The sequence below is a fragment of the Vipera berus genome (assembly GCF_964194415.1).
Source record: "Vipera berus genome assembly, chromosome: 2".
Lineage (NCBI taxonomy): Eukaryota > Metazoa > Chordata > Lepidosauria > Squamata > Viperidae > Vipera > Vipera berus.
Window position 1 is genome coordinate 70,998,461 of NC_138203.1, and position 24,410 is coordinate 71,022,870.

At 39.6% G+C, this 24,410-nt stretch overlaps 1 protein-coding gene across 1 annotated transcript; it reads left to right on the forward strand.

Annotated features, from left to right (window-relative positions):
• The first annotated feature begins 307 nt into the window (after nt 1-307).
• Nucleotides 308-23,560, forward strand: KLF9 (KLF transcription factor 9). The gene is made up of 2 exons (XM_081320575.1): nt 308-860; nt 22,813-23,560. The coding sequence occupies exons 1-2, from the start codon at nt 335-337 to the stop codon at nt 23,040-23,042; spliced, it is 756 nt and encodes a 251-aa protein (XP_081176701.1). The 5' UTR covers nt 308-334; the 3' UTR covers nt 23,043-23,560.
• The last annotated feature ends 850 nt before the right edge of the window (nt 23,561-24,410 follow it).

Genomic DNA, 24,410 nt, shown 5'->3' on the forward strand with positions numbered 1-24,410 from the left:
GGCGACCGAGGTCAAAAGGTAGGCTAGCGGGGGCTTCTCCTGGCTGGGAATCCCAGACGGTCGTGGTTATGTAAACGCCGAGCCCCGGCAGTGGATCCCTCCTGGCTGCAACGGCACCCCACCCCGCCCCACCTCCACCCGCGATCCGCAGCCTGAAGGAAGGCGACCAGCCGCCCGGCGCTCGTCACACCTACCCACCCGGCCCTCGGAGGGCGATTGGGCGGCGGCGGCGGGGCCACAGGCAGGCAGCGCGGAGGAAGTTTGGCCCCGGGACCCTCGCCCTGCCCCTCCCCCTCTTAAATTATTACCTCGGGGACCGACGGTCGCCTGCAAGATGTCAGCGGTGGCTTACATGGACTTCGTGGCTGCCCAGTGCTTGGTCTCCATTTCCAACCGCTCCGTGGCACAGCCGGACGTGACCCGCGAAGCCGAGGTCCTGAAGATGCCCGAGGAGGAAACCGCCGCCGCCGCCGCCGCCGTCGTGACCAAGGAAATGAACGACCCCCGCGACGCCTGGAAGGATTATTGCACGTTGGTGACCATCGCCAAGAGCTTGCTGGACTTGAACAAATACAGACCCCTCCCCGCCCCTTCCATCTGCAGCGACAGCGTGGAGAGCCCCGACGAGGACATCGGCTCCGACAGCGACGTGACCACCGAATCGGGGTCGAGCCCTTCCCACAGCCCGGCCGAGGGCCAGGAGGCTGCCCGCGGGCCCGGCGCCTTGGCGCTCCTGCACGGCGGAGGGCCGGCCAAAGCCAAGCTGGCGGCGGAAAAGAGACACAAGTGCCCCTACAGCGGCTGTGGCAAAGTGTACGGCAAGTCCTCCCACCTCAAAGCCCACTACCGAGTGCATACAGGTGAGCGGCGGCGGCACTCTCGCCCGCGGCGGGGTGGGGGCGGGGTGGGGGTGGGGGGGATGGGCGCCGGCGGGCGGGGATCGCCCGCGAGTCGGACCGGTTTGCAAAAGGCAAGGATTAGTACTAGGAAAGGGAACCGGGCTGAGCTCTTTTCCCGCGGCAGCGAAGGCAGCCGCTCGCTTTCCCTCCCCCTCCTTCAAGTATGTCGGTTGTCCTCAGTTGAACTCTCCTTAAAATGCCGCGGTTGCCTTAGCGCCGCTCTTCCCCGCCTGCCCGTGCCCTGCCCAGCCTTCTCTCCTCCTGAGCTCGCTCTGGTGCAGGCTGCGTGCATTTGGGCACAGGGGTGTTATTGCAAATGACGCGTCAAAACGCCGAGGATGGATGGATGGATGGAGGAGCTGAGGGTGTTGGAGTGGATGACACCCTCCGGAATCTTTCACGTCCTCCCCTGTTCTGTAGTGGTGGCTTACACTGAGCCGATGGCGCCAGTAGAGGAGCTGTTCCCTTCAGAAGCCTTCATCTCAATCTATAAAGGATGTTGGAGGAGGGTCAGCCGGGAAGGGGGCTGCATGGGTGAAGTTAATAGGGTTTTCTCCTATTTTAGGATTACATGATAATCCTCCCTTTTAACTTTTTCTCATATCAAGCGTGGCAATACTGGGTTAGAATTCTTATGAAATTCTAGACCGGGAGCCAACTTCATGTTTCTTTTGGCTGCTCCCTAGAATAGACTTTTTAATGCTAGGCCTGGCTCAGCTTCTTTGGGACCTCCTCTGGATTCCACAAAATCCACCTGGGCGTGGCCGGCTCGGTGGCTGTCGTGGATTGCTGACGTATTTTTTTCAAATTCACACTCCCACGTGGCACTCCTTGGCTTTCATTGCCTTGGGATGTAAACACAAGGAAGCGGGAAAGAATAATGGCAGCAAAAGCAGAAGGCCCTGAGGTCCATGTTTTGGGACTGTTTTGTTTAATGATGTCCAAATGCATGCGGTACACGTGACCGCCGTCTATAAGAGAAATTCGTTATTTTCATTCAGTCTTCAGTAATATGGCAGCTGTCTTCATTTGAGCCACTTGCGTCATATGTTGCCTAATTGCCTTCTTTTGTAGGCTTTGAACTTGGTGAGTGCATCATCAGTAAGTTGCTTCTTCTGAGGGTACATTTGCTTATTCTTGGTTCAAACCCCAGCCAATTATAATGGATTATAATTCTCTGGGTTTTTTTAGTACATCTGGTACTGTCTTGCAGGCACAGGAAAGTGCATTCCTAGCACTTGGTGAATATGTTTAAAGATAAACGCTGATTAGGATATTTAAAGTGAGCAGCTTTGAAAGACTAAATGATTGGGGGAAATGAATGCCATCTTTTCCACCAAAGCACATTGTACCCAGTTGTCGTATGTGGGTGTGTTGGCAGCATCTGTGATCAAACATGAGGTGGTTAGTAAGCTTTGAAGATGACACATGGGGCTACATATATTTATGGTGGCTCATTGACAAAACACACATCACAACTTTAGCCTGTGTTTTTGTTGGTCATGTGATTATAGAGTGGTATTCCATTTCCAGCACAAGGAGCCTGGTCTTGGGGTGGTCATATTATTGTATGTTATTTGGGGTTTCCTTTGGCAGGGAAGAAAAACAATCTAGGCAATAGTTGCACGGTCTGATAAACGGCCTGTTGAGAGCACAAGCAACATGGTGAGGAATTTCAATACCATCTTGGGAAATCAACTTTCACTCGGTTTGTGCATGTGTGTTTTCTATTTGTGTTATGTTCACGTTATTTGAAAACCAGACAGAGTAGCAAGACTCAATGTTTCAAGTTGTTCCCTGATCCAAATGATGTGTGAAACGGTTTTTCGGGACCTCGTCTAAGTCATGTGAGTTAGGAGCCGAAGGAAAATGGTTGGATAGAATAAGAATGGATTCGATTTCTTTCTTATGATGAATATGTGATGCATATAAGGCTTAAAGTGCCTTGTGTGAAGATGGGATAGTTGCTGGGGAAGCAAAACAGAAGCCCCTAGTCCTTAGCATTTTTCTTATAGATTATTTTCCCCTGCCATGTATTTTTTTAAAAATGACTTGAAGAGGAATAAATCTTCATTATAGGAAACCGGTCATGGTACTATTGATGCCCACATTAGGTGCATTTAATGTTTACCTAAGAGAGTGTGACAAACTGGATCTGGCTGAATTTCTGTGGTAAAGTATTCCTGGATGATGTGCAACATCCCTGGGAGAGAATCCCAACCCTATTTTCCTGTTCACACAAGAGGCACCGTAGACTGCAGGATGGAAAACACACAGGAAAAGGAGTGTCGTGTGTCATTCAGCAGTGATTCCTGTGGTTAAAACCCATAACACAGGAAGGAAAGAAAATATGAGCATCAGCTTTTTTCTGTAGCATGGCAGAAATACCAAATAATTTATAAAGTGAGAGAGGTCAATTGCTGAGAATGCCCCAGTAGTATCCTACACATAGGAAATGCCAATCATTTTCTAATCATTCTAATGAAGCAAGTCCTTACATTTTGTTTCTTCCTAGCAATAAGCCTAAGGGTAGGACTTCAAAAAAGGAAAAGGAAGCCACATGGCACAATTCTCAGCTAACCTGAAGGTCTACACTGTAGAAATCCATTAACATTTCCCTTTTCCTATCATTGGTTTATAGTTTCCTGATATCAACATCTGTACAATATTCTGAGAATTGTGACTGACAGTGACCATTTTACAAATTAGTTGTATTTTCATTATTTATTGACCTTCCATGTTTTCCTATGCTTGGAATTCAAGGCTTTTCCATCCAGAAGCTAGTTCAGAGAACAGCAAACCATTTACTATCAACTAAAGGGCAGAGAAACTTGGGATGGAAATTAATAAATCTCTATTTTGCTTTGAGGATGTATTGCATCACTGAGTTATTTGCAAGAAATAGGTTTATAATTTGATAGAAACTTTCGTGCCTCGTTTCTGAAACACTAATTCCCTTGGCTATCAAATTCCAATCATCATATGTAGGAATCAGAACTAATGTTACTTGTAGGGAAAATATAATTCAATGATATACACAGACAATCCTCCTTTAGCAACTACATTTGGAACTGGCAATTTGGTCATTAAGTGAAACTGCACTTTAGTTTTCAGCTGTATGCTGTAATTCTGAATGGTCACTAAATGAGGACTATTTGTAAATAGATCACAATGATGGATCTCAACTAGTTGCTAAATTGAAATTGCAACATTTCTTATCATTGGCTCTGCTGATTAGGACTATTATAACCACATCTGAAGTGCCCTTAGACCAGGGGTAGGCAACCTTGGCTCATTTATGACTCGTGGACCTCAACTCCCAGAATTCCTGAGCCAGCCATGCTGGCTCAGGAATTCTGGGAGTTGAAGTCCACGAGTCATAAAAGAGCCAAGGTTGCCTACCCCTGCCTTAGACTAAGATATAGGATGATTATGGCTGAAGCAAATATACACTTGAATATAGCAAGCAGACTGAGAACCCATTTCTCACTTGTACATTCTTGTACATCTCCCTGGAGACTTTTTTTTGGCTGTTCTCTTCTAATACTTTGTACCTTTTTAGTGTTTTCTTCATTGATATTATTAAAACCATATTTTCCCTTGGCTAAACTAAATAATATGAGGGTTATCGTAATGGTTTTGGCAGTCTCCAGAAGCGTGGAGACTCCAAAATTATATTGCACCAACAATGCACGTGAGTTGTGCTGAATGTTTTCATGTAGGTTATGGGAGATTTGGGTTAGATGGGATGTGAAATAGACAAATGCTTTGCTTTCTAAGCTTGATCGTAAAGAATTAAACACACTCCTCAAGCTCTATTTTTCTTGCAGAGTTTTTAGAGCAATGTAAAAGGTATGTTTTTTAAAGGCACATGGGGCAACTATAAAAAATAAAGCATGGTTTACCATGTGTGCACAGGAATCTCCATATGGGGGCTGGGTATTAGTAAATTATTTGCTTTAATTGCACTCTAGTCCTAACTCCATGGCTCTATGTTGTCCATATTATGGTCCTAACATTTTACTCACAGAGGGATATACATGATATGACTGGACGGATCACAGTATAACCTGGTAGATGCAATGATTACATGAGATAACTAGCAGGTCAGGAAAAATTTCCTTTGGAAAAAATAAAAACAATTTCTATCATTAATTCAGGCATTATTACTCTCTTGCCCTATTTGACTCTAGTGTTGATAATGTATAAGTCCTGATTTCAATTTATTACTCATGTAAGCAATTTTTCTATTGCCTACTGCCTCAGAGTTCCATAAAACCAACTAAAATGTACCTACCTTAATGTTTTGAAGAAACAAATGTTTCTTCACATGAAATAGAGCACTAATGTAGTCCAGCCTAAGAAGGAAAATGCCCACTGTGAAAAGGAAGCAGTGAATGATAAGCGCCATGCTAACCCATCTGCTTCATCCTTTGACACCAAGGCTAGTAACTTTAATTGCTAGTCATGGACATTGTACAAATGCCAGATCTGTTGATATCCAGCACACATGAGGAAATTCCTGCTCTGCCCTTTGGGGCTTTCCCAGCTAGACAGCACATTGCAGGTGGCCCAATAATTAGCTACTAAGAAATCTTCTGGATTACAACAGTAAGATTCTTATTATCTGATGTTTCCATCTTGCCACCTACTTGAAAATAGACACTTTTATCATATTTGAAAGTATTTGGCTGCAAGAATGTTTGGACTCAACCAATGTAATTTTGTTTCCTGATTCAGGACATCAACCTACAGCACACTTGTTCTGTCCATTAAAACATTCTGGAACTGTTTTCTTCCTAGTCTTGAAAAAGAAATTAGCAATTGATATCCAATTTTTCAATTCTAAAATCAGGAAAGCAAAAAAAAAAGCATTATTCAGTATCTGAATGTATGTTTCCTATATGTATGAATAAATATCTTGACCAGTGATGGCGAACCTTTTAGTGACCGAGTGTCCAGAAACTGGCCCCGCCCTGTCCTGCCACCCTGCTCCACCCCCCGTCCTGCCCACTCCACCCCTGCAGGGCCACTCACTGCCTCCACGGCCCGCCGCAGATCGATTGCCCAGGCAGCCCAGCAGCGCCATGACACCCACACCCTCTGCCCGCATCCTGCAGCATCAACTGTGCGCGATGGGGTGCGAGGGCGGAGTCTTGTCCCCACTGCCTGGCTGCCATGTCCTTGGCTGCACTGCTTCATGCGGGCCGTGCTCCGGGGAAACTCTCCTCTGGGGGTGCTGCTGGGGAGGAGGGGGCCGTGGGGGGAGGCGGGGCTGGGGCGACGGCGCAGAGAGGGCTCTGAGTGCTGCCTGTGGCACGCGTGCCATAGGTTCGCCACCACTGATCTAGACATTATCCAAACTGAAATAATCTTCAGAGCTTGTCTTCTATTCTTGCTGCCTAAATAGACAATTTGTCCACAGAGAACTATGAAAAAATGGAGAGCAACTTTGTTCTTTCTAAGTGAGATCTTTCCAACATAAATTCATTTAGTGATCGAAGTTACAACATCACTGAAAAAGATGACTTATGATCATTTTTTACACTTATGACTGTTGCAGCATTGCCCATGATCATATGATCAAAATTCAGATGCTTGGCAACTGATTCATATTTATGATGGGTGCAGCATCCCGGAGTTATTGATCACCTTTTGCAGCCTTCTGACAAACAAAGTCAATGGGGAAGCCAGATTCACTTAACAACCATGTTACTGGCTTAACAACTTCAGTGATTCATTTAATAGCTATGGCAAGAAAGGTTGTAAAATGGGGCAAAATTCACTTAACAAATGTCTCACCGATGTAAATTTTGGGCTCAATTGTGGTCATAAGTTGAGGACTACCTGGAGTTTCTTTATGCTTTTCTGATTGTACATGTTTATAGCAAACTGATTTTTAAAAAATCTTATTTATGGAGTCAGTGCTAGCTTTATAAAAGTCTTGTTTTTTTCAACTGGTTCCCACACTATCTGTTCCAAAAAAGCTGCTACAAATTATATTCCCAAAATAAACAGTGACATAAAAAGTAGAATCACATGGAGGGTCCATTTAATTTACAAATATTTTCACAACCAGAGAGATGCCCCAAGGGAATCCATGATATGAGAAGGCTCCCATCACTTAAAGAGTAGATGGCCTCAGAATGTAGATCTCTGTTGTGAATAACCACTAAAGATCCTGTTAAAGATCTACTTGGAGTGAGTCTTATTTTTTCCAGAGCCTCCCAACTTAGTAGTATTCACTTCTTTCTGTTATCTAGTGGTGCCATAGGTTGAGGGTTTGTTTTCTTTCTTTTCTTTTCTTCTCTTTTCTTTTCTTTTCTTTTTTTTTGTATACTGTGAAGAGGTTGTGGGCAGGCTGAAAAAAGGCATGGAAAGCAGAGTAGACACAATCAATCAACAGACAAAGGGTGTTGACAGCTTATCTTGTCGGTGGCAACTCAGCCCAGGTAGTGAGAGAGCTGAGAAAAAGCTTTTCAAATCATTCAAAGGGATTCTGCCTTAGTGAGATCAGTATAAATGAGGGTGGGAAATTCCTTTTAAAGTTTCCTAGATCTGTGTTCATTCCAAGACTAGCATTAAAGATACCTTTCTGAAATACACTTCCAGGATCGTGCCAGCAGTGTGGAGCTTGGCAAGAACGTACTGCCAGCTGTTGCCAGATGGCAAGTTTAACTTCCAGTCCTACAAAGAAACAGGAAGAGGGAGGAATCTGTAATTTCTTCATATCACTGATCAGGTCACCCTGAGCACTTTTACATAACTTTTTCCTGGCAGTCCGGAGTCTCTAAACAGAACTATGGAGTTGCAAAATGTTGCCATTCAACAATGAAACATTGTGTTTCCTTAAAACACAGATGAGCCATACATGTCAATGGGCTTAAGTTTTAACTATGACTGTTTCATTGTCTGTATCTCTCCTGTTCTGGCCTAGCACCAAATAAAGTACATTTGAATGTTTTTGATTACCATTAATATTTAAAAACACAAACTCTCTTTTTTATTTTCTTAATTAAAAATTATCCAAGGTTTTAGCCTTCTGTTCTTGAGCAATCAGATACAATCAAGATTCCTAAAATTATTGTACTGTAAGTTAAGGCTGCTCAAATCTTTGAAGGTGGCCTTTGATCTGAGGAAGCTTCAGACAGAAGACTCTACCAAAGTAGATTTGCAACTGGACACAGAGATCCATTCTGATGCAGCAAAACAAATTAAGCGGCTGTGAAGCAGTTTTCAGCCTTGTGAATGTTTTTGCAAATTAACCAACTTTTTTTTTTTTCTTTTCTGGGGTTGTTACAGACAATATTCAATGCTGCAATTTTACTACCATACATGGTAAATGTTGAGGAGGGGTTGAATGGCATGATGGTCTCTCTGATACTGATTTGTGGCTGACCAATGAGATTCATCCATTCGTTGAATTCTCTACTAAGCAGAGTATTTTTGAAATGGCAAAGCTAATTTTATTTTGGACGCCATTCGCTTTCTAAGTTCTCAACCCATTGAATGTGGCCTTAACTTTGCTTTTCCTTGCGGTGGTGGAATGTCACACTTTGCTGTGGATCTTGCCAAGCCAGAAGGGAAGTTTAACAACTCAGCAATCTGAGCATTGACTCAAGGCCCAGCATGCATTCTGGGTCAAACCTTCCTTTTAAACTCTGTGATTGGAGCAGGTTTAAGTCTGCCCAGAGATGCATTACTTTATTTTTAAGAAGGGGGAATAGAGATTCTGAATGATAGTTTTTCTGTGCCAGTTTCCCTTCTCTGTGATTTGCCTGTTTCTGTGGCATTGTATGTTATGGCAGCAGCTGGCTATAACTCTGCTGTGTAATTAACATGCCATATTGTTAGCAAGCCACTATGAGCATTTCTTCAAGACCTTCTCAGAAGAGGCTGGGCTTTATCAGGAGGCTCTGCCCAGTCTGATAACCCTCTGAAGTTGGTGATAAGGGGCTTTTCCCAGGAGGAGCCAGATGTGCCATTCCTTCTGTCATAAAACTCAGTGGAAGCAGGTCTACACAACTGCACAAACCTAAGCCAGTCAGTCTTCTTCAACGTCATGTGAAGTAAAACATTTTTTTTGTTGTTTTGTATATTACTTCTATTTTTTTCCCCTTAGCAATGCCTAACATGTATTTTTTATCTCTGGTAAGGGAAAAACCATCCTGAACCATTGCATCTTAAGTGTAAGACAGGAAAGAAAGAAAGAAAGAAAGAAAGAAAGAAAGAAAGAAAGAAAGAAAGAAAGAAAGAAAGAAAGAAAGAAAGAAAGAGAAAGAAAGAAAGAAAGAAAGAAAGAAAGAAAGATGCCTGTCACTTGAGAAAGTATAAAAGAATCTAGAGATTTAAAAGAGAAATTCTAGACCAAGGTTTTTCATTTTTTTTTTCAGGCTGCAGAACCTGTTTGTTAAAAAAGAATAGTTCCTGGAACTCCTGACCAAGAGAGGTGGAGCTTCTGACAAACCCAGCTTGCGAAAGCTGGTGACTTAGCAAGTTCGAGGGGAAGAGCAGGATTGGATGGCTGAGTTCAAGGTCTCCCCCCCCTTATCCCTCCCCCTTAATTCTGTGGAACCCAGATGACAAGACACACACACACACACAAAAAGAATGCTCTAAAATTTCTGGACTTGGCAGCTTTCTAATATGTTGGGTTCAAAACTCTCGGAATTCTTAGTCAATATTGTGGGAAATTCTCTTACAGTTTTTCAAATGCAAAACGGCACATCAATCCGAGAACTGTAGTCTCAACACATTTGTTGGATATTTGAAGAGTGTTCTAGTTAGAGAGCTATAAATGCCTTCTGAATCAACATCCTCTATTTTCAGAATGGGCTATCAGGAGAGGGGAGGGGAGGGCAAGGCCTGTTTATTGTTTCCCAGCAATTGGGGGGGTCTGCCCTTCTAATTAATTGTGAGTGTAGTCTAGCCAAGTCCAAGAGCCTTTGAGTGGGCTATCAGATTTAAGTTAGAGAAAACTAGATGGCAGCCATAAGCCAGAATATTCTATATCTAGTGGCTGCTTGGATTTTTGCAAATTGAATCTAGTAGCCAATGTGAAATTGTAAATCCCTGGATTTAATTTGACTTGGGGTCTCTTGATAGGGGTATATGTTTTGTTTCAAGTGCAGGAATAAGCAGGGATGTAATTTCATTCTTCAGGCCAATCATTATCCGAAATCCTACCCATTGCTGTTGTCCTAATCTCCTTTAGTACTATACTTTTCTGTCAATTAAGTGGGGCTGGGAGGAGCTGGGTCAGGCCATTTTTAGAAGTTGCTCTGGACCCACAGAATGTCTTCTCCTGCAGAAACCCAATTGCTAAGGGTTAAGATTCGGAAATTGACAATCTTAACATTGCTTCATTTATGGTTTTCCCCTTTGTTTGTTATGTTTAAATGGTGCATTTAAACAGGGATTATCTAAAATAAAAACAGTCTAGGTAAGACATTCATTTTTATCCCAGAAGTTGTCCCCAACAATGGCAATTTTATCCCATCTTAACATATATTTTAAATTCATTCTATATCTTAACATAATTATTTTGAAATAATATCCATTTCATATTTGTCATGATACCCAAATAATCTTCTGTTTAGTAACATTAAAACCTCATAATGCACAAAATGTTTTTAATTTGCCCATTAATATTTCCATACCATTCCCTTTAAAAGAATTTCCTGAACTATTATCAGTTCATTTGTAAAAGCCCTTAAATTAAAAGTTTTTTTAAAACTTTTACTTCCACAAGAGGAAACAGAGGCCATCCCTATTTTTTATTTTTATCTCACATTGTTTTGTTAAATTTCTTAACAATTATTTTTGCTTTCTCTGAAGTGCAGATTGGTCTTATCTTCCATTTTATGTTCTCTCCAAAATTCATAACTTCCATTATCTTAAACAAGAATGCCCCATTCAGATTATCAAAGGCCTTTCCTATTTCTAGGAAGATAAGTGGTATTTGTTTTTATTATGTTGTTCCAAGTATTCCAAAATGTCCAATACATTTCTGATATTGTTCCTTAAACTTTTTTGAGGTAAAAATCCACAATGTACCTATATATTTTTGCAGAAATATTTTCAATTTATCAGTCAGGATTGTTGTGAACAACTTGTAGTTATTGTTCAATAATGATAATTGGTCTATAATGTCTTGTTAAAGTCATATCTTGTCCTTCTTTGGATATTAATGTTATATTGACCTCTTTCCAACCATCCCTCCTCCCTGTAGGGTAAAGTTAATCATGTTTTTTAAAGGTTGTAAAAGTTCATCCTTAAAATATTTATAATGAGATCCTGATAGTCCATGTGGTCCAGGAAACTTTCCTAGTTTAATCTTTTTTATAGCTTCAGAAACTTCCCTTATTATTTTAGGTCCATTCGTAATCTGTCTTTGTTCTATAATCTTTAGTAAATTTTGTTTCTTTAGATATTCATATATTTTCTCTAGGGAGATTTCACTTCCTTTATACAAACTAGAATAATATTGATGAAATGATTTTATATAGCCTCACTATCCCTTAATATAATATTTCCCTCATGTAATTTCAATACCATTTTCTCCCTATAATTTATATATTGGTTGCTTCCTTGGTATATCTGCAAACTCATTTTTCTTTATTTTGCACAATCCATTTTTATTTCTATTTCTCTTATTGTTAATATAGATAATTGCCATTGTTGAACTTAATTTTCTGGAAAAAAGTTATCTTCTCCAACTAATTCTTTAATTCTTCTTCTCTTTATTTCATCCAAAATAGGTTGTGATTCCTTTTGACTGTTTTTTTTAAGTTCACTACTAAGGTCTCTAATAAAAGCATTACTTGCATCCCAGTCCATTCATAAATCGATGCCCTTAGCTGAATTATTTTCAATAATTCTTTTAGCTTCTTTTTACAATATTTCATTATTGCTTCTTTATATACCGGTAGCAACATTTCTTGAGTCTTCATCTAAAAGAACGAGATTTTCTTCCATAAATCAAACCCATACGATTATGATCTAAAAATGTATTTGGTAATATCTTTATTTTAGAAATCTCAGTCCTTTGAAATCCAATCCTTTGAAATCCAAATCATGTTTATTATTGAAAAAGATCTGTGTCTTTAAGAAATGTGAGTAAACTCTTGAATTGCCATTTTTCTGTTTTCATATATCAAACAACCCTAAATTGTCCATCAAGTTAAAAAAAATATGGTGATTTGCTGAGTAATTCCATTTTTCCTCCAGAGGTTCTATCCATTTGTGGGGAAATCATTCCATTACAATTCCTCAATCAACCACCAATTTTCATAGGAAAAAACTATAAAACACTTGATACATTGCTTATAAAGCAATTTGAGGCATAAATTCCCAGGATTAAAGTCTAGCCCCATCTAAATTAACTTCCACTAGCAAATCTACCATTAGTCAATTCAAACTCTAGTTCTAGTTGGAGATTTCTATGCAAAACAATTCCTTTCCAGAAATAAATTCATCCAAATTTTTATGAATTAAATATTTTAATGTATTTTTGTTAACATTAACATAACATGTATACAAATTATATCATCTTTTATTTTTTTTCCAAATAATGATTTTTTTCTCCTGTCTTTTGAGGAGCATTTGTTCCATTTATATTCTGAATTAAGTATTTATCATCCATCATCAAGCCAAAAGTTTAGAAAAAAAATCTATGTGTCACAACGATCATTATCATTTCTTTCAATTTCTTATTGCACCTGTTGGAGTTTTTCTGTAGTTTCCTCTGATACCTCCATTTGGAACTCTTCCAATTCCAGTTTTTATTTTTCTAAAAATCCCCTCTTTAAATAGAATCCAGTCAAGACCTCAGCTGTTTTGAAGTAAAAAGTCACACCTTCCAATTTGTTCCATTTGAATGCTTAACTTTTTCTGCTTTAACATCTCGGTCAAAAAAGCCCCTCTCTTACACAAAAAGTTCAACAAGAATTTTTTTTAAGAACACCATATCTTTATTCTCAATCTTCAATCTTGTATTAAAATACTGCTGTAACACCTCATATCTTGTCTTCTTCCTGACAAAGTAACACTAAAATATACCTTGTAACGTTTCTTGTTCTTACAAATCTGGGATTTATTTTATGTATTTTATCAATTTTTGACTCAGTGTCTTTCTCTTCTCAATCCAGAAAATTTGTCAAGGCTTTAATAATCTTTTGTTTTAATATCTTCATCAGAATTCTCTGGTATTACTCTAAATCTCAAGCAAAATTTCTTCTCTCTGGGTGTCAGTACAACTAGTTTATCTAGTTCTCTTTCTACATTACTGTAACTTCTGCCTTAGTCTCTAAAATTTCCACTTTGTCATTAACATTTATACCTCTCCAGACAATTGTTTAACAGAGGTTTCCATCATCTTAACTTCTTTAAACTTTATGAGTCTTTTTATCCATTCTTTTTTCAAAAGATGTCAATTTGTTATCAAATAAATTAGTTTAGAATCAAGTGATTCTGCTAATTTATTTCCCAATTCCTCAAGCATTTGCTGGAACAAATCTGCTATAATTACTTTCTCTATAGGTTGCTCTAGCAAATCTCTATTCCCCACCATTCTTGCCACTGTTTTGGTTGCCATTGTAATACTTTAATTCAAAAAGGAAAGTGTATCAAACAAAAAAGAGAGAAAAGGCCAGATTTCTTCTATCTCCCCCATTTTTAAAAATGTTTTTTGCTTTGAATAATTTAATTTCTAATGGCACTCCATAGTTCCAATCAACATCAAAGGCCATATCCCCATCTCCATAGCTACCATCCCATTAAGTCTGACTCAAATTACCTTTACCTTTTATTTTGCAAAATCCACTAATTGTCTGCACTCTTCAATAGTAAACAGGATATCACCATGAAAGTCTGGTTAATTTGTCTAATTTGATCCCAATTTATTTAAAAATACTTTCACTAGAAATAAACTTTTAACATAAGTGTTCCCTTTATCCATTTTAAACTTTTTTGGATCATGTTCTTGTTAACCTTTTTGCCAAAAATTTTAAGTCCTTGAAACACCTTCCTTTCTTTATACCTTTGTAATTTTACAAAAAATTATAAATTGCTGCAGATGACTTTGACTCAGTCCCTCTCTCGACCCAACTCACTTTGGCTGTTGTTGTAGTGAAAATAGAAGGAGGAAGGAGTATTAAGTATGTTCACTGTCTTGAGCTATTTATAAAAATAGTGAAATAGTGAAAGTGAGATTAAAATTAAAGTGGAGTCTTATTCTATCACTTAGACCAGGGGTCTTCAAACTTGGCCCTTTTATGACTTGTGGACTTCAACTCCCAGAATTCCTCAGCCAGCATGCCTGACGTAGACAATTTCTATTTAACTATAAATTAATTACATCCAAAAGTGATTAAGAAATTGGGCAAGTGAACTTTGTGTCTATATAATACACTATGAACTTCATTGAATTCCCTCAACTCCCAGCCGCTCAGCTCAAGATCCAGCTCCAAAACCCTCATTTCCTGCATTCTGCTCAGGAGGAGCAACTGTCCAGAAAGCAAATGCACATCCTCACTATCTCTCCTTTGTCTGGAAAGACTTGTATTGCCTGATCTGTGCCAAGACAGCCAGTTTGGTCTAGTAGTTAAGGCCCCCTTGCTGGAAATTGGGAGACCATGAGTTTAAATCCTACTTAGGCCTGAAAGCCAGTTGGGTGACTTTGGGCCAGTCACAACAACTCACCTCATGGGATTGTTGTTGTGCAGAAAACAGGAGGAGGAAGGTGTGTTGGATATGTTTGCTGCCTTGTGTTATTTGTTAAAATAATAAAGATGGGATATAAATAAATACATAAATCAATAAAATCTGTTTGCCAATCTCTGCCCTATACTGTCCCTCTTCTTTCGGGACATCCAGTTCACATGATCCTCACCGGAAGCTCTTGGGAATACCCTCTCACTTTTTTAAAGTTTGCCAGTCTGCCTAACACAGTTCCTTTCTCAGTCAAGGCACAAATAAACAGGGTCAAATTATCCTATTTCAGACACATTATGCAAAGACCTAGCTCTCTGGAGAAGATTCTAATTCAATTTTCAGTGCAGTGTTGGAAGACCTGAAAGATCAAGTTAGGGATAGATTACCATGGGGAAAAAATCTATGTTATTGCTAAGGGAAAAAACAACCACTTGATCACATATAATAAATTATTTCCCATCTTGCATTGGGATTAAAATACTACAAATGAATAACAATACATTTGTAAAAAGGTTGTTGTGTCAAGGGACAGTAAAGGCTTAAAATCTTCTTTCTAGCATAGTCTTACTCTGAAGCCCTTACACTAAGCTTATATAACAAAATGGCTGCTGCATAGGACGTTCCTGCTTTTGTTCACAGCCATGTTTTATTCTGCCTCTCTACTTTGCTTTTAGAGGCCTCTTGGATACATATCACTATTCTATGAGAATTGTTGCTAAGAGGATAGATTCAGGGCCACACAGCAAGCACAAAGTAGACAGGTTTAAAGCAGCAATGGCAGGGAGCAGGGGGATGCTTCTAATGATATCTATTTCTAAGGGGTCCTTGGAGCTCTCTGGGCTTGATGGTTTTCTTGCAGACATTTCATTACCAAACTGGCTAACATCATCAGTGCACTGATAATGTTACCTAGTTTGGGCAATGAAATGTCTGCAAGAAGCTCAGAGAGCACCAAGGACCCCTCATTTCAACCCTGAGCTACAAATATTCTCCTTTATTGGTACATCTATTTTTCTTGGAATATCTGGGATGACAATGATATTAGCATTGATATTGTTAGCAAAGTGCTTCTTGAGTGATCAGGAACCTACACACGCAAAAGCGTACTGAGAATAGTAAGAGTCACACAGTAACCACACAGATACACTGAGTTGTGATAAACAGAAAAATACTTTACTATTAGGTGTAAAAACAAAAACACAATCCGAATAAACAGTCCAGGTCATACACGAATAACAACAGATAAGCAACAGCAACAGTCCAGGGAGTATCCAAAATACAATGTCTTCTTACCGGTCTGAAGGTCAAGTACACAGTTCCTAAGGTTTAACACAGTAGTAAGCCCAAAAGCAAAAACAATTAGAGCAAAGAGAGAGATAGAAGCCACGTTCCTAGCTCCCTCTTATGGCCGTTGGAAAAACTTACACACCCATTGGCCAATTAGCACCTTAAGGTTATAACATCATGGTTTATATATTTCCAACCCAACCAGTTAGGCTATAACCATATGCCTAACATTCTCCCCTTTTGGGTAGGATAATATATAACTTTTTATAATCTTAGGCCAATTTTTTTCACAACTAGCCTTGTGTTTAACAGCACTTTGAACCTTAGTGAAATGGTCTGCAATATTCAATCAGTTGAACAATATTCTAGTTGTATTAGTTTGTCCTTGACACATTGTCTGACATTTACGTAACGAAGATCTGTATGTTTGGATCTTGTTCTGACGGCAGAGTTAATTGCCATCTTTATCGCAGCTTGGTTGTCCTCATATACAATAAATGGATCCTTTACAGTTAAGCCCATGTCCAACAATAACTGTTTGTACACCAGCAATTCCATACATAAAACCGATAAACATGAACATTTGGCTTCCATCGTAGATAGGCTTATGTGCTTCTGTCTGATGGATTTCCATCCAATTATAGAATCACCCAACATTATAGCCAACCCTGGAGTTGATTTACAAGTGCTTGTATCAGAGGCAAAACTTGCGTCTGCATAGGCTGTGAGAATTAACTCACGATTTGGCTCTAAATATAACGAGTAGTGAATAGACTGCTTCAAATATCTCAATACCCGTTTAGCCACTTGCCAGTGTCTGACAGTTGGTTCATTATTGTATCTTGCTAATTGGTTGACACTGTAAGAAATGTCTGGTCTTGTCCAATTACTCAGATACATAAGACTACCTATTAAGGATTGGTATATAGTTTTATCAAAAACAGGACTTTCAATATTAGTGTCCTTAAAATCCAGAGCCATCGGAGTCTTTGTTTGTTTGCAAAGCTCCCTGTTATATCTTTTTAACAACTGAGTTATTTTACTGGCTTGTGAAACCTTGAAACCTCTATTTGTCTTTACAATATCTAGCCCCAAATAGTGGCTTATTTCCCCTAGGTTTCTAATTGTAAAATTCTTTTGCAAACTTGAAATGATGTTTTGTGCTTCTTGCTCAGTATTTGTTATTATTGCAATATCATCAGTAAACAGCAGAAGTAAAGACAATACTCCATTACATTTACTCCTAAACAAACATGGATCAGCATTACTGGCTACGAAACCTATCGCATCCAACTCATTGACTATACACTTATTCCACTCAAAACGCGATTGTTTTAAGCCATAGAGGCTTTTCTTTAACTTCCAACAATCGTTTTCTATATCCTTGGTCACTCCTGGTGGTGTTCTTAAATAAATGGTGTGTTGTAATGGAGCATGTAGGTATGCAGTTTCCACGTCTACATGATTTACTGTATATCAGTTTTTAGCCGCCAACACTAAAGCTGCTCTTACCTTGTATATCCATTTGCAACCTATTGCATGCTCACCAGGTGGCAGTTTTGCTTTTTCGTAGACCTTTAGATCATCGCAGCCTTCCATGCTTTCTGTTCCTTTTCAGGATACATCCTAATTTCATCATAATTAGAAGGCTCTAAGTCAATTTGGCATATCACACTGGCCTCATAGCGATCAGGTGGACGTCTGTTGCGCGTTGAACGCCTAAGTTGTACAGGGCTTTGTATTGATGTCTCCTCTTCTTCCTCCTTTATCTCCCCTATCAAATCTTCATCTTTTACAGGTACAGAAGATGTATTATCATTTCTAGTTATGTTATCAGGGGAGTTTTTAAATACAAGAGTATCAATATTAACATTTTCTTGCTCTATGCTATCCCAACCAACGTGCTCAAGGAATTTGGCACTTGCACTACAATGTATATTAGTGGTGCCTTGTTCCCCAAAACGATAAGATTTATGGTTGGATTCATATCCCACAAAAAACAATTGCCTTGCCCTATGCTGGCCTTTACTCCTGAGTTGTGCAGGAATGTGAACCCATGCTGGGGTGCCAAATGTGTGCAGGTAACCCAGGTCTGGTTTTCTGCCATGCCATAATGTGTATGGTATTTTACCGGTAGAAGAGTTCACCATGACATTTAGGACATGGTTTGCACATTTTGCCGCCTCCCCCCATAGTCTATCTGTTAAGCCAGAATCTGTTAACATAGTCCTTATCATAACTTGTAACGTTTGCCCACGTCTCTCAACAAATGCATTGTGTTGAGGCCTGTAAGGGGCTGAACGCTTGTGCTCAATGCCGGCTGATTGTAGCATATCTACAAAATGCTTGTTAGTGAATTCATTGCCGTTATCAGTTATTATACACTGAACTTTTCGCTTTGTTTTTCTCTCTACAAACTTAAGCCAGTTTGAAAAATGTTGGAACGTGTCTGCCTTTGATTTAAGTAGGTAACAAAACCCATAACGAGAGTAATGATCGAAGATGCTTAGGACAAAATATGATCCCCCTAAACTAGGCTTCATGGGGTCGATAAGATCTGCAAATACAACTTCCAAAGGGACAGTGGTCTTGAAACTGTTTAACGGTTAAAACAACTAATGCTAACTCTATATGTGAGAACAAGAAGCCGCATGATGACTGCATATATTTGCTTCATCGACGGTTAGGGCATGTGAACTTTACCGCACTATGTAGGACTATTGAATTAGTGAAAGGAATAAGTCTGAAGCCGTGTAAGAGATACCTGAATTGCAATGCATGTAATCAGGAAAAGAACAAACATGATCATTTTTCATCTCTTTATGTTATTGTGTTTAGATCTGGGAGGAGAGAGGGCTCAACCACTTGACATTTTATGAGACACTTGTCTGTTTTGGAAGACTTCATTGTTATGCAATTGAGGATACACATTCTTTGGGAGAAAGTGCTCAGGTTTGGGAACTGTTCACTCTGATTCACTCCCTTAAACTTACAGATAATAAGTTTACATCTTTCTATCTCTCCTACTTCATGGCAAAGTGGCTATGCAGCTAAGTTAACTTATGAACAAATAGTACAATATTCTCTCCTATGTTTCATACTCAAGCTTAATAAAACAACTTTTATTTTCCCCCTAGTGATTTTAAATGAGAGCATTATTGGGATACTAGTGAGTCATTCTCAAGATTGAATAATTAGCATATGTATCTCCATTTACTACTTCATTCAAGAGTAAAAGGATCAATATCTTGACGTAGTTGGCAACATTCTCCAATCAAAGATTATATTCAAGCTTGATGACTGGTGCAATACCTAGATTTCTAATAATCCACTTCTGTAGTATGGCTTTTTTATTTTGAAGGAAAATGAAGCTTCTAGCCCAGAGATTTTGAGTAATCATATAAGTCCGGTGTTACCCTTGGCTGCAGGGATTCTGAGCTGCAAATGAAGCCTCCTCTACACCCCTGAGGAGGATTCCTTTTAAATAGGTCTGCCTTTCCATTATTGGTGGTCCTCACTTACTGACTGTGCCAGCAACTTCATTGCTAAGTGACGTAGTTGTAATGTGAATTGTGATGTGAATGTGTTGAGTTACAATTTCTGCTCTGGTTATTTAAGCAAATCACAGTTTGTTAAGTGTGATGTCACATAACCAAGACTTGCAACTTCCTGCCAGCTTCTCCATTGACTTTGCTTGTTGGAAGCCTCCTGTGAAGGTCGTAAATGATGACTATGTCATGGGAAGCTGTGACCACCATAAATGCACCCTGGTTGCCAAATGCTCGAATTGTGATCATGTGAACTATGGGGATGCTGTAATGGGTGCACCTTCAAGGCTCAGCGATAAATCTAAAAATTTATAACTTCAAATGTTTGCTGTGAATGAATGGTTGATAAGTGAGGACAACCTGTAATTATATTAGAACACCTTTATATGGTGAGGTTCAGTCTGTTTGCAGTTATAGCTGCAGAATTCTGGCAAAGCACAAACAGCTGTAGGCAGTTCTGCACTTTCCTTATAATCAACAACTCTGTAAACTCTTTTATGAAAGTCCTACATATGTCTGAACATTAGTTTTAGAGCACAAATACATTCATACATAATTTGATTCAGGTTGGTCATGTATGACTTGCTACATATAAACCAACACCCTGCCTGGAAACCAGATCAGACAGTCCAGCATCCGTGTCTTTTTTGTGTACCTTCTGCTTGCTGCTCTTTTTAGGACTTCCACTGAAATGTTGTTTTCACCACCCGATTTGAAAAACTTCAGGGAAAGCAAGTGTGTATGAATATCTTGGAAGTTAGATCATCTTTATAAATCCCTAACATAGATATTAGTATCTCTCTGAGAGAAAAAAGCTATGCTTATTTGCTCAAGGTAAATGACTTTCTTAGCATAGTTATGTATACTTTGCTTTGAGAATGTTGGAAATGGATTTTCAGTCACATTAGTCTTTTCTGGGGAGGGAGCACAATGGTCCAGTGGTTAAAGATGCTGAGCTTGTCAGCTGGAGAGCTGAAATCCCGGGTTTGAGATCTGTGCACCACATAACGGGGTGAGCTTCCATTCCTGCCCCATCTCCTGCCCATCTAGCAGTTTGAAAGCATGCAAATGCAAGTAGGTTAATAGGCATCACTTTGGTGGGAAGGTAACAGTGATCCATGCACCTTTGGTGTATAGTCATGCTGGCCCTATGACCATGGCAAATGTCTTCAGACAAGGCTGGCTTTCACAGCCAGGAAAACGGAGGTGACAACTGAGGCCTAGACAATCGCGGGATTCAAATAGGTGAACAACCGGTTCTCTGTGTGGATGCCACTTCTGGAATTCCATTCTGGGCCTGAGCAACAAAAAATTGGCTACCAGTTCTGCTGAAGTGGTGCAAACTGGCTGAATCCTACCACTGGCCCTAGAGCCGGATGCAACTGGACAGGGTGATTGGAGGGCTCTGCTTTCTTAATCAAATCAGCTAGACAAGAAGAAAGACTTAAGTTATTTTTTTCTTCTATTTTGGACGTTAGGCTCTTTTAAGAAAAACAAAACGTTCTTCACAGTTACACTTTATTAAGATTGTCAAGCAAGGGATTTTGGCTATCATGTACATACAGAAATACTCACATCATACAAGCTGCTTTTGCACATGGAAAAGAAAAGGGGAAGTACATTGGCATGCACTTATAAAGATGATTCATAGAAAACTAAGCTCTCCTTGTTTGCATTTCTGGATTCCTACCCACTTGCAAATGTTCGAATGAAATACTCTGAAAGCTTTGCAATAAATAATGTTCTGACCAGCATTCCATTCCTCCTCTAACAACAAATACCATTCATCTTGGCAGGGATTGGGGAATATATATATTTTTTCAATGGGCACTGAAATAATAAAAATCAGTAGGATGTGGAAGGATATGCATGGTGGGTTTTACCATTAGCAACCACATCTGTGGTTTCAGATAACTATCACAACGCCCCATGCAAACAGTGTCACAATGGGAGAATTACTGTCAGTTGCCTATACAATATCTACTAATAGGTTTACTTGTGAAACCAACAGTTAATCACGTATAGTTTTAAACAGCAGATCCACTGTTGAATGAGGCTTCTTTAGCACAAGGGTGTGCATAGTTACACGTGATGCCTTACATCAGCCACATACCAATGCACGATTCTTCACATTTAATTTTTATTCTCAGTTTTCCTTTGGGGGAATGTAAATGGTCCACACCTCTGTGTTAGACAGGCCTGTACTTTGGCTTCAGCAGCATTTCCTGAAACAGTTTGTAAAATTATAGTACACTGCCAACTGAATCATTTGGCTGCTCTTTGAACAAGAATTCTCAAGTTTGCAAGCTGACCTGATTTTCATAGAACATCCAGTTTGTTAGTGAAATATTTCTTACACAGGAGACATGGAAGACATAGCTGTTTGGTAATGCTTATGCAAAACCAGGTAACCCGTTTCTCTAGTGGACATTCCAGCAGTACTTCAAGTCAGGAAGACCTCATCTCTGTAGAGTCCCAATATGCTGTTTAGTCATACTTCTTCCAAAGAACTGTTCCAATATTTTATGTTACTGTCAGCCTGCCTTCAAAATAACTGCATACATTGCCTTTAGAATCAAGTAAATAATAAAAGGAAAACTTAGGAAGGGAAAGTTGTTTTACAGAAAACTATTTCAAAATAATCCTTTGTTTCTTATATCTGCTCTACAGCTCAAATCTTATTGTGAAGACTCTGTAGCTCACTATGATAATCTTTGGCCTTTTATCTCTTGGATAATAAATTAATAAAATACCATAAACAGTATGGTTTAAAATAGTTCTTGACATGCTTTTTTTCCTTTTACCAACTTAATGCTGCTGCATTTTTCTTTTTCTTTTTTTCTTTTTTGATCTGGTTGGTCTCTTTCCTCTTTTTTATGGTGGTCTGATTAAAAGATGGCACCTATATTCAAAGGAATCACTTTTGGTACTGCTTAATAATAGAAATATATAGCCATTTCAACATTGTTAAGGCTAAGGGCACAAAAGATGGTAAAAGTTAGGGTCTAAACATGGATGGGAAAGGCAGTTACTCAGTGGTGTAATTCATTCTTTTAATACGGCTGCTCAAGAATCTCTGACTAATGGAGTGGGCAACTATTCTGCATGAAGATAAGTGTGCTTGGGATGTAGGATTAGAATTGGAGTATCGGGTATGTTGGATTAGGTGTCTTAACTGAGTTTTTATTGGTAGTATTGAGTTGGTTTAGCATTGTGCAGACACTAAGTAGCAATTTGCGGGACACTTTCTTCTTCTGTTTCATCGTTCCTATGACATTCCTTGAAATTCCACCTGGGCTGAATCCTTTCCGTATGTTTTGAATTGATCACATTGATCATTCCTCTCCTTTTTTGTCTTCCTTCAGGTGAACGACCTTTTCCTTGTACATGGCCAGAGTGCCTTAAAAAGTTCTCTCGCTCCGATGAGCTAACAAGGCACTACCGAACCCACACTGGGGAGAAGCAGTTTCGATGCCCACTTTGTGAGAAGCGGTTCATGCGGAGCGACCATCTCACCAAGCATGCCCGTCGCCATACCGAGTTCCACCCTAGCATGATCAAGCGATCTAAAAAGACCAGCTCTGCCTCCTTTTGAAGGAAGGACTACAACAGGGGTAAGGGTGGGGAGATGGCCATCAGTGAAAAAGGCAGAATGGATCAGCACAAATATGTCCACCACTGTACAGTAAAATCCCACCCACCCACCCCCGACTTGCATTTTTAAAGCACATGTAGCTGGAAATTTAAAGATTAACATTTTTGTTCTGTCCACCCTGCTGTGCTACCAACCACAGTCTTAAACCAGTGGCTGCTGGGTGGGCGTGGGGATTGGGTGGGGGGACTGTATGGGGATGAGCAGAAATAATGCAACTTTTTATAGATTAAAGAATCAACACTGGTGTGTGGGTGCATGTGTGTGAACACAGACACACACACACACATCTGTATATAGTTATATGTGACTGGGTGATTTGACCTGTGACACCACAGTAGTGATTCCAAGCTCTTTGTGATTGCTGTGTCATGGAGATGTTTTGTTGACTAATGTAATGCTGCTTGTATTTTAAAACAAAAAAAAAATCCAGTTTAGTGAAACCACTTTCCAACTCACTTAAGTATTTTTCAAGTAAAGCAAAACAAAAACATCGTAGCACATGATAGATGGAATTTCACGTTTCTTTCTCAGTGGTCCACCCTGTTCAAGACTGTTAAGGAAAAAAAAAATCATCATTCACAGTACCAGATCGGTGGAAGGAAATTGTACTTTTTACCAGGTTATCCTTTTTGAGCTGCTCTTTCCCCCCCCCCCGGTGGAAACATGCACAGAAACCAATTATGAAACCAAAAGGAAAACAAGAAATCAGCTGGCATCACACACAAGAGGCTATTCTTTGCCATGTAGAAAAGAAACAATGCAACCTAAATCGTGCAAAGAAATGTGGCAGAAATATGAGACTATTTTTTTCTCCTTTAGCTGTTTCCTAGACTTTCATCTGAAAAGCAACCATATACTGTACTGTACTATATGAATACCACTACCAGTGCTTTATTCTGCTGGGTTTTGTTGGAATGAATGCATAACAGCAGCTACCATCTTGATAAGCTACCACTTTTATAAAGGTTTTTTCCCCCCTCTTACGACTCTTTCTCTTTTTTCTCAATGGTGCATTTTCTTCACCTCTCGCCAGAATTCTGTCTCAGCTAACAGAACTATGTGCATTTGGAGTTGGTAGAGAACCTTTTCTTGTTTTATTTTCTCCAACAGAACATTCTCTATGTGGATGAAGGCAACTAACACTAATTTTTTTAAACTACTTTTTAACAGTCTTCTTTTTCATAAATTGCAGCTGTTGTACAGAGTCTGGGGAATAACAACCAAACTAACTGCAAGTAGGAATTCAGACTCAGATGCAGGAGGCGTGTCAAAATACTTTTCATGACACGGCCTCACCACTACGTACCT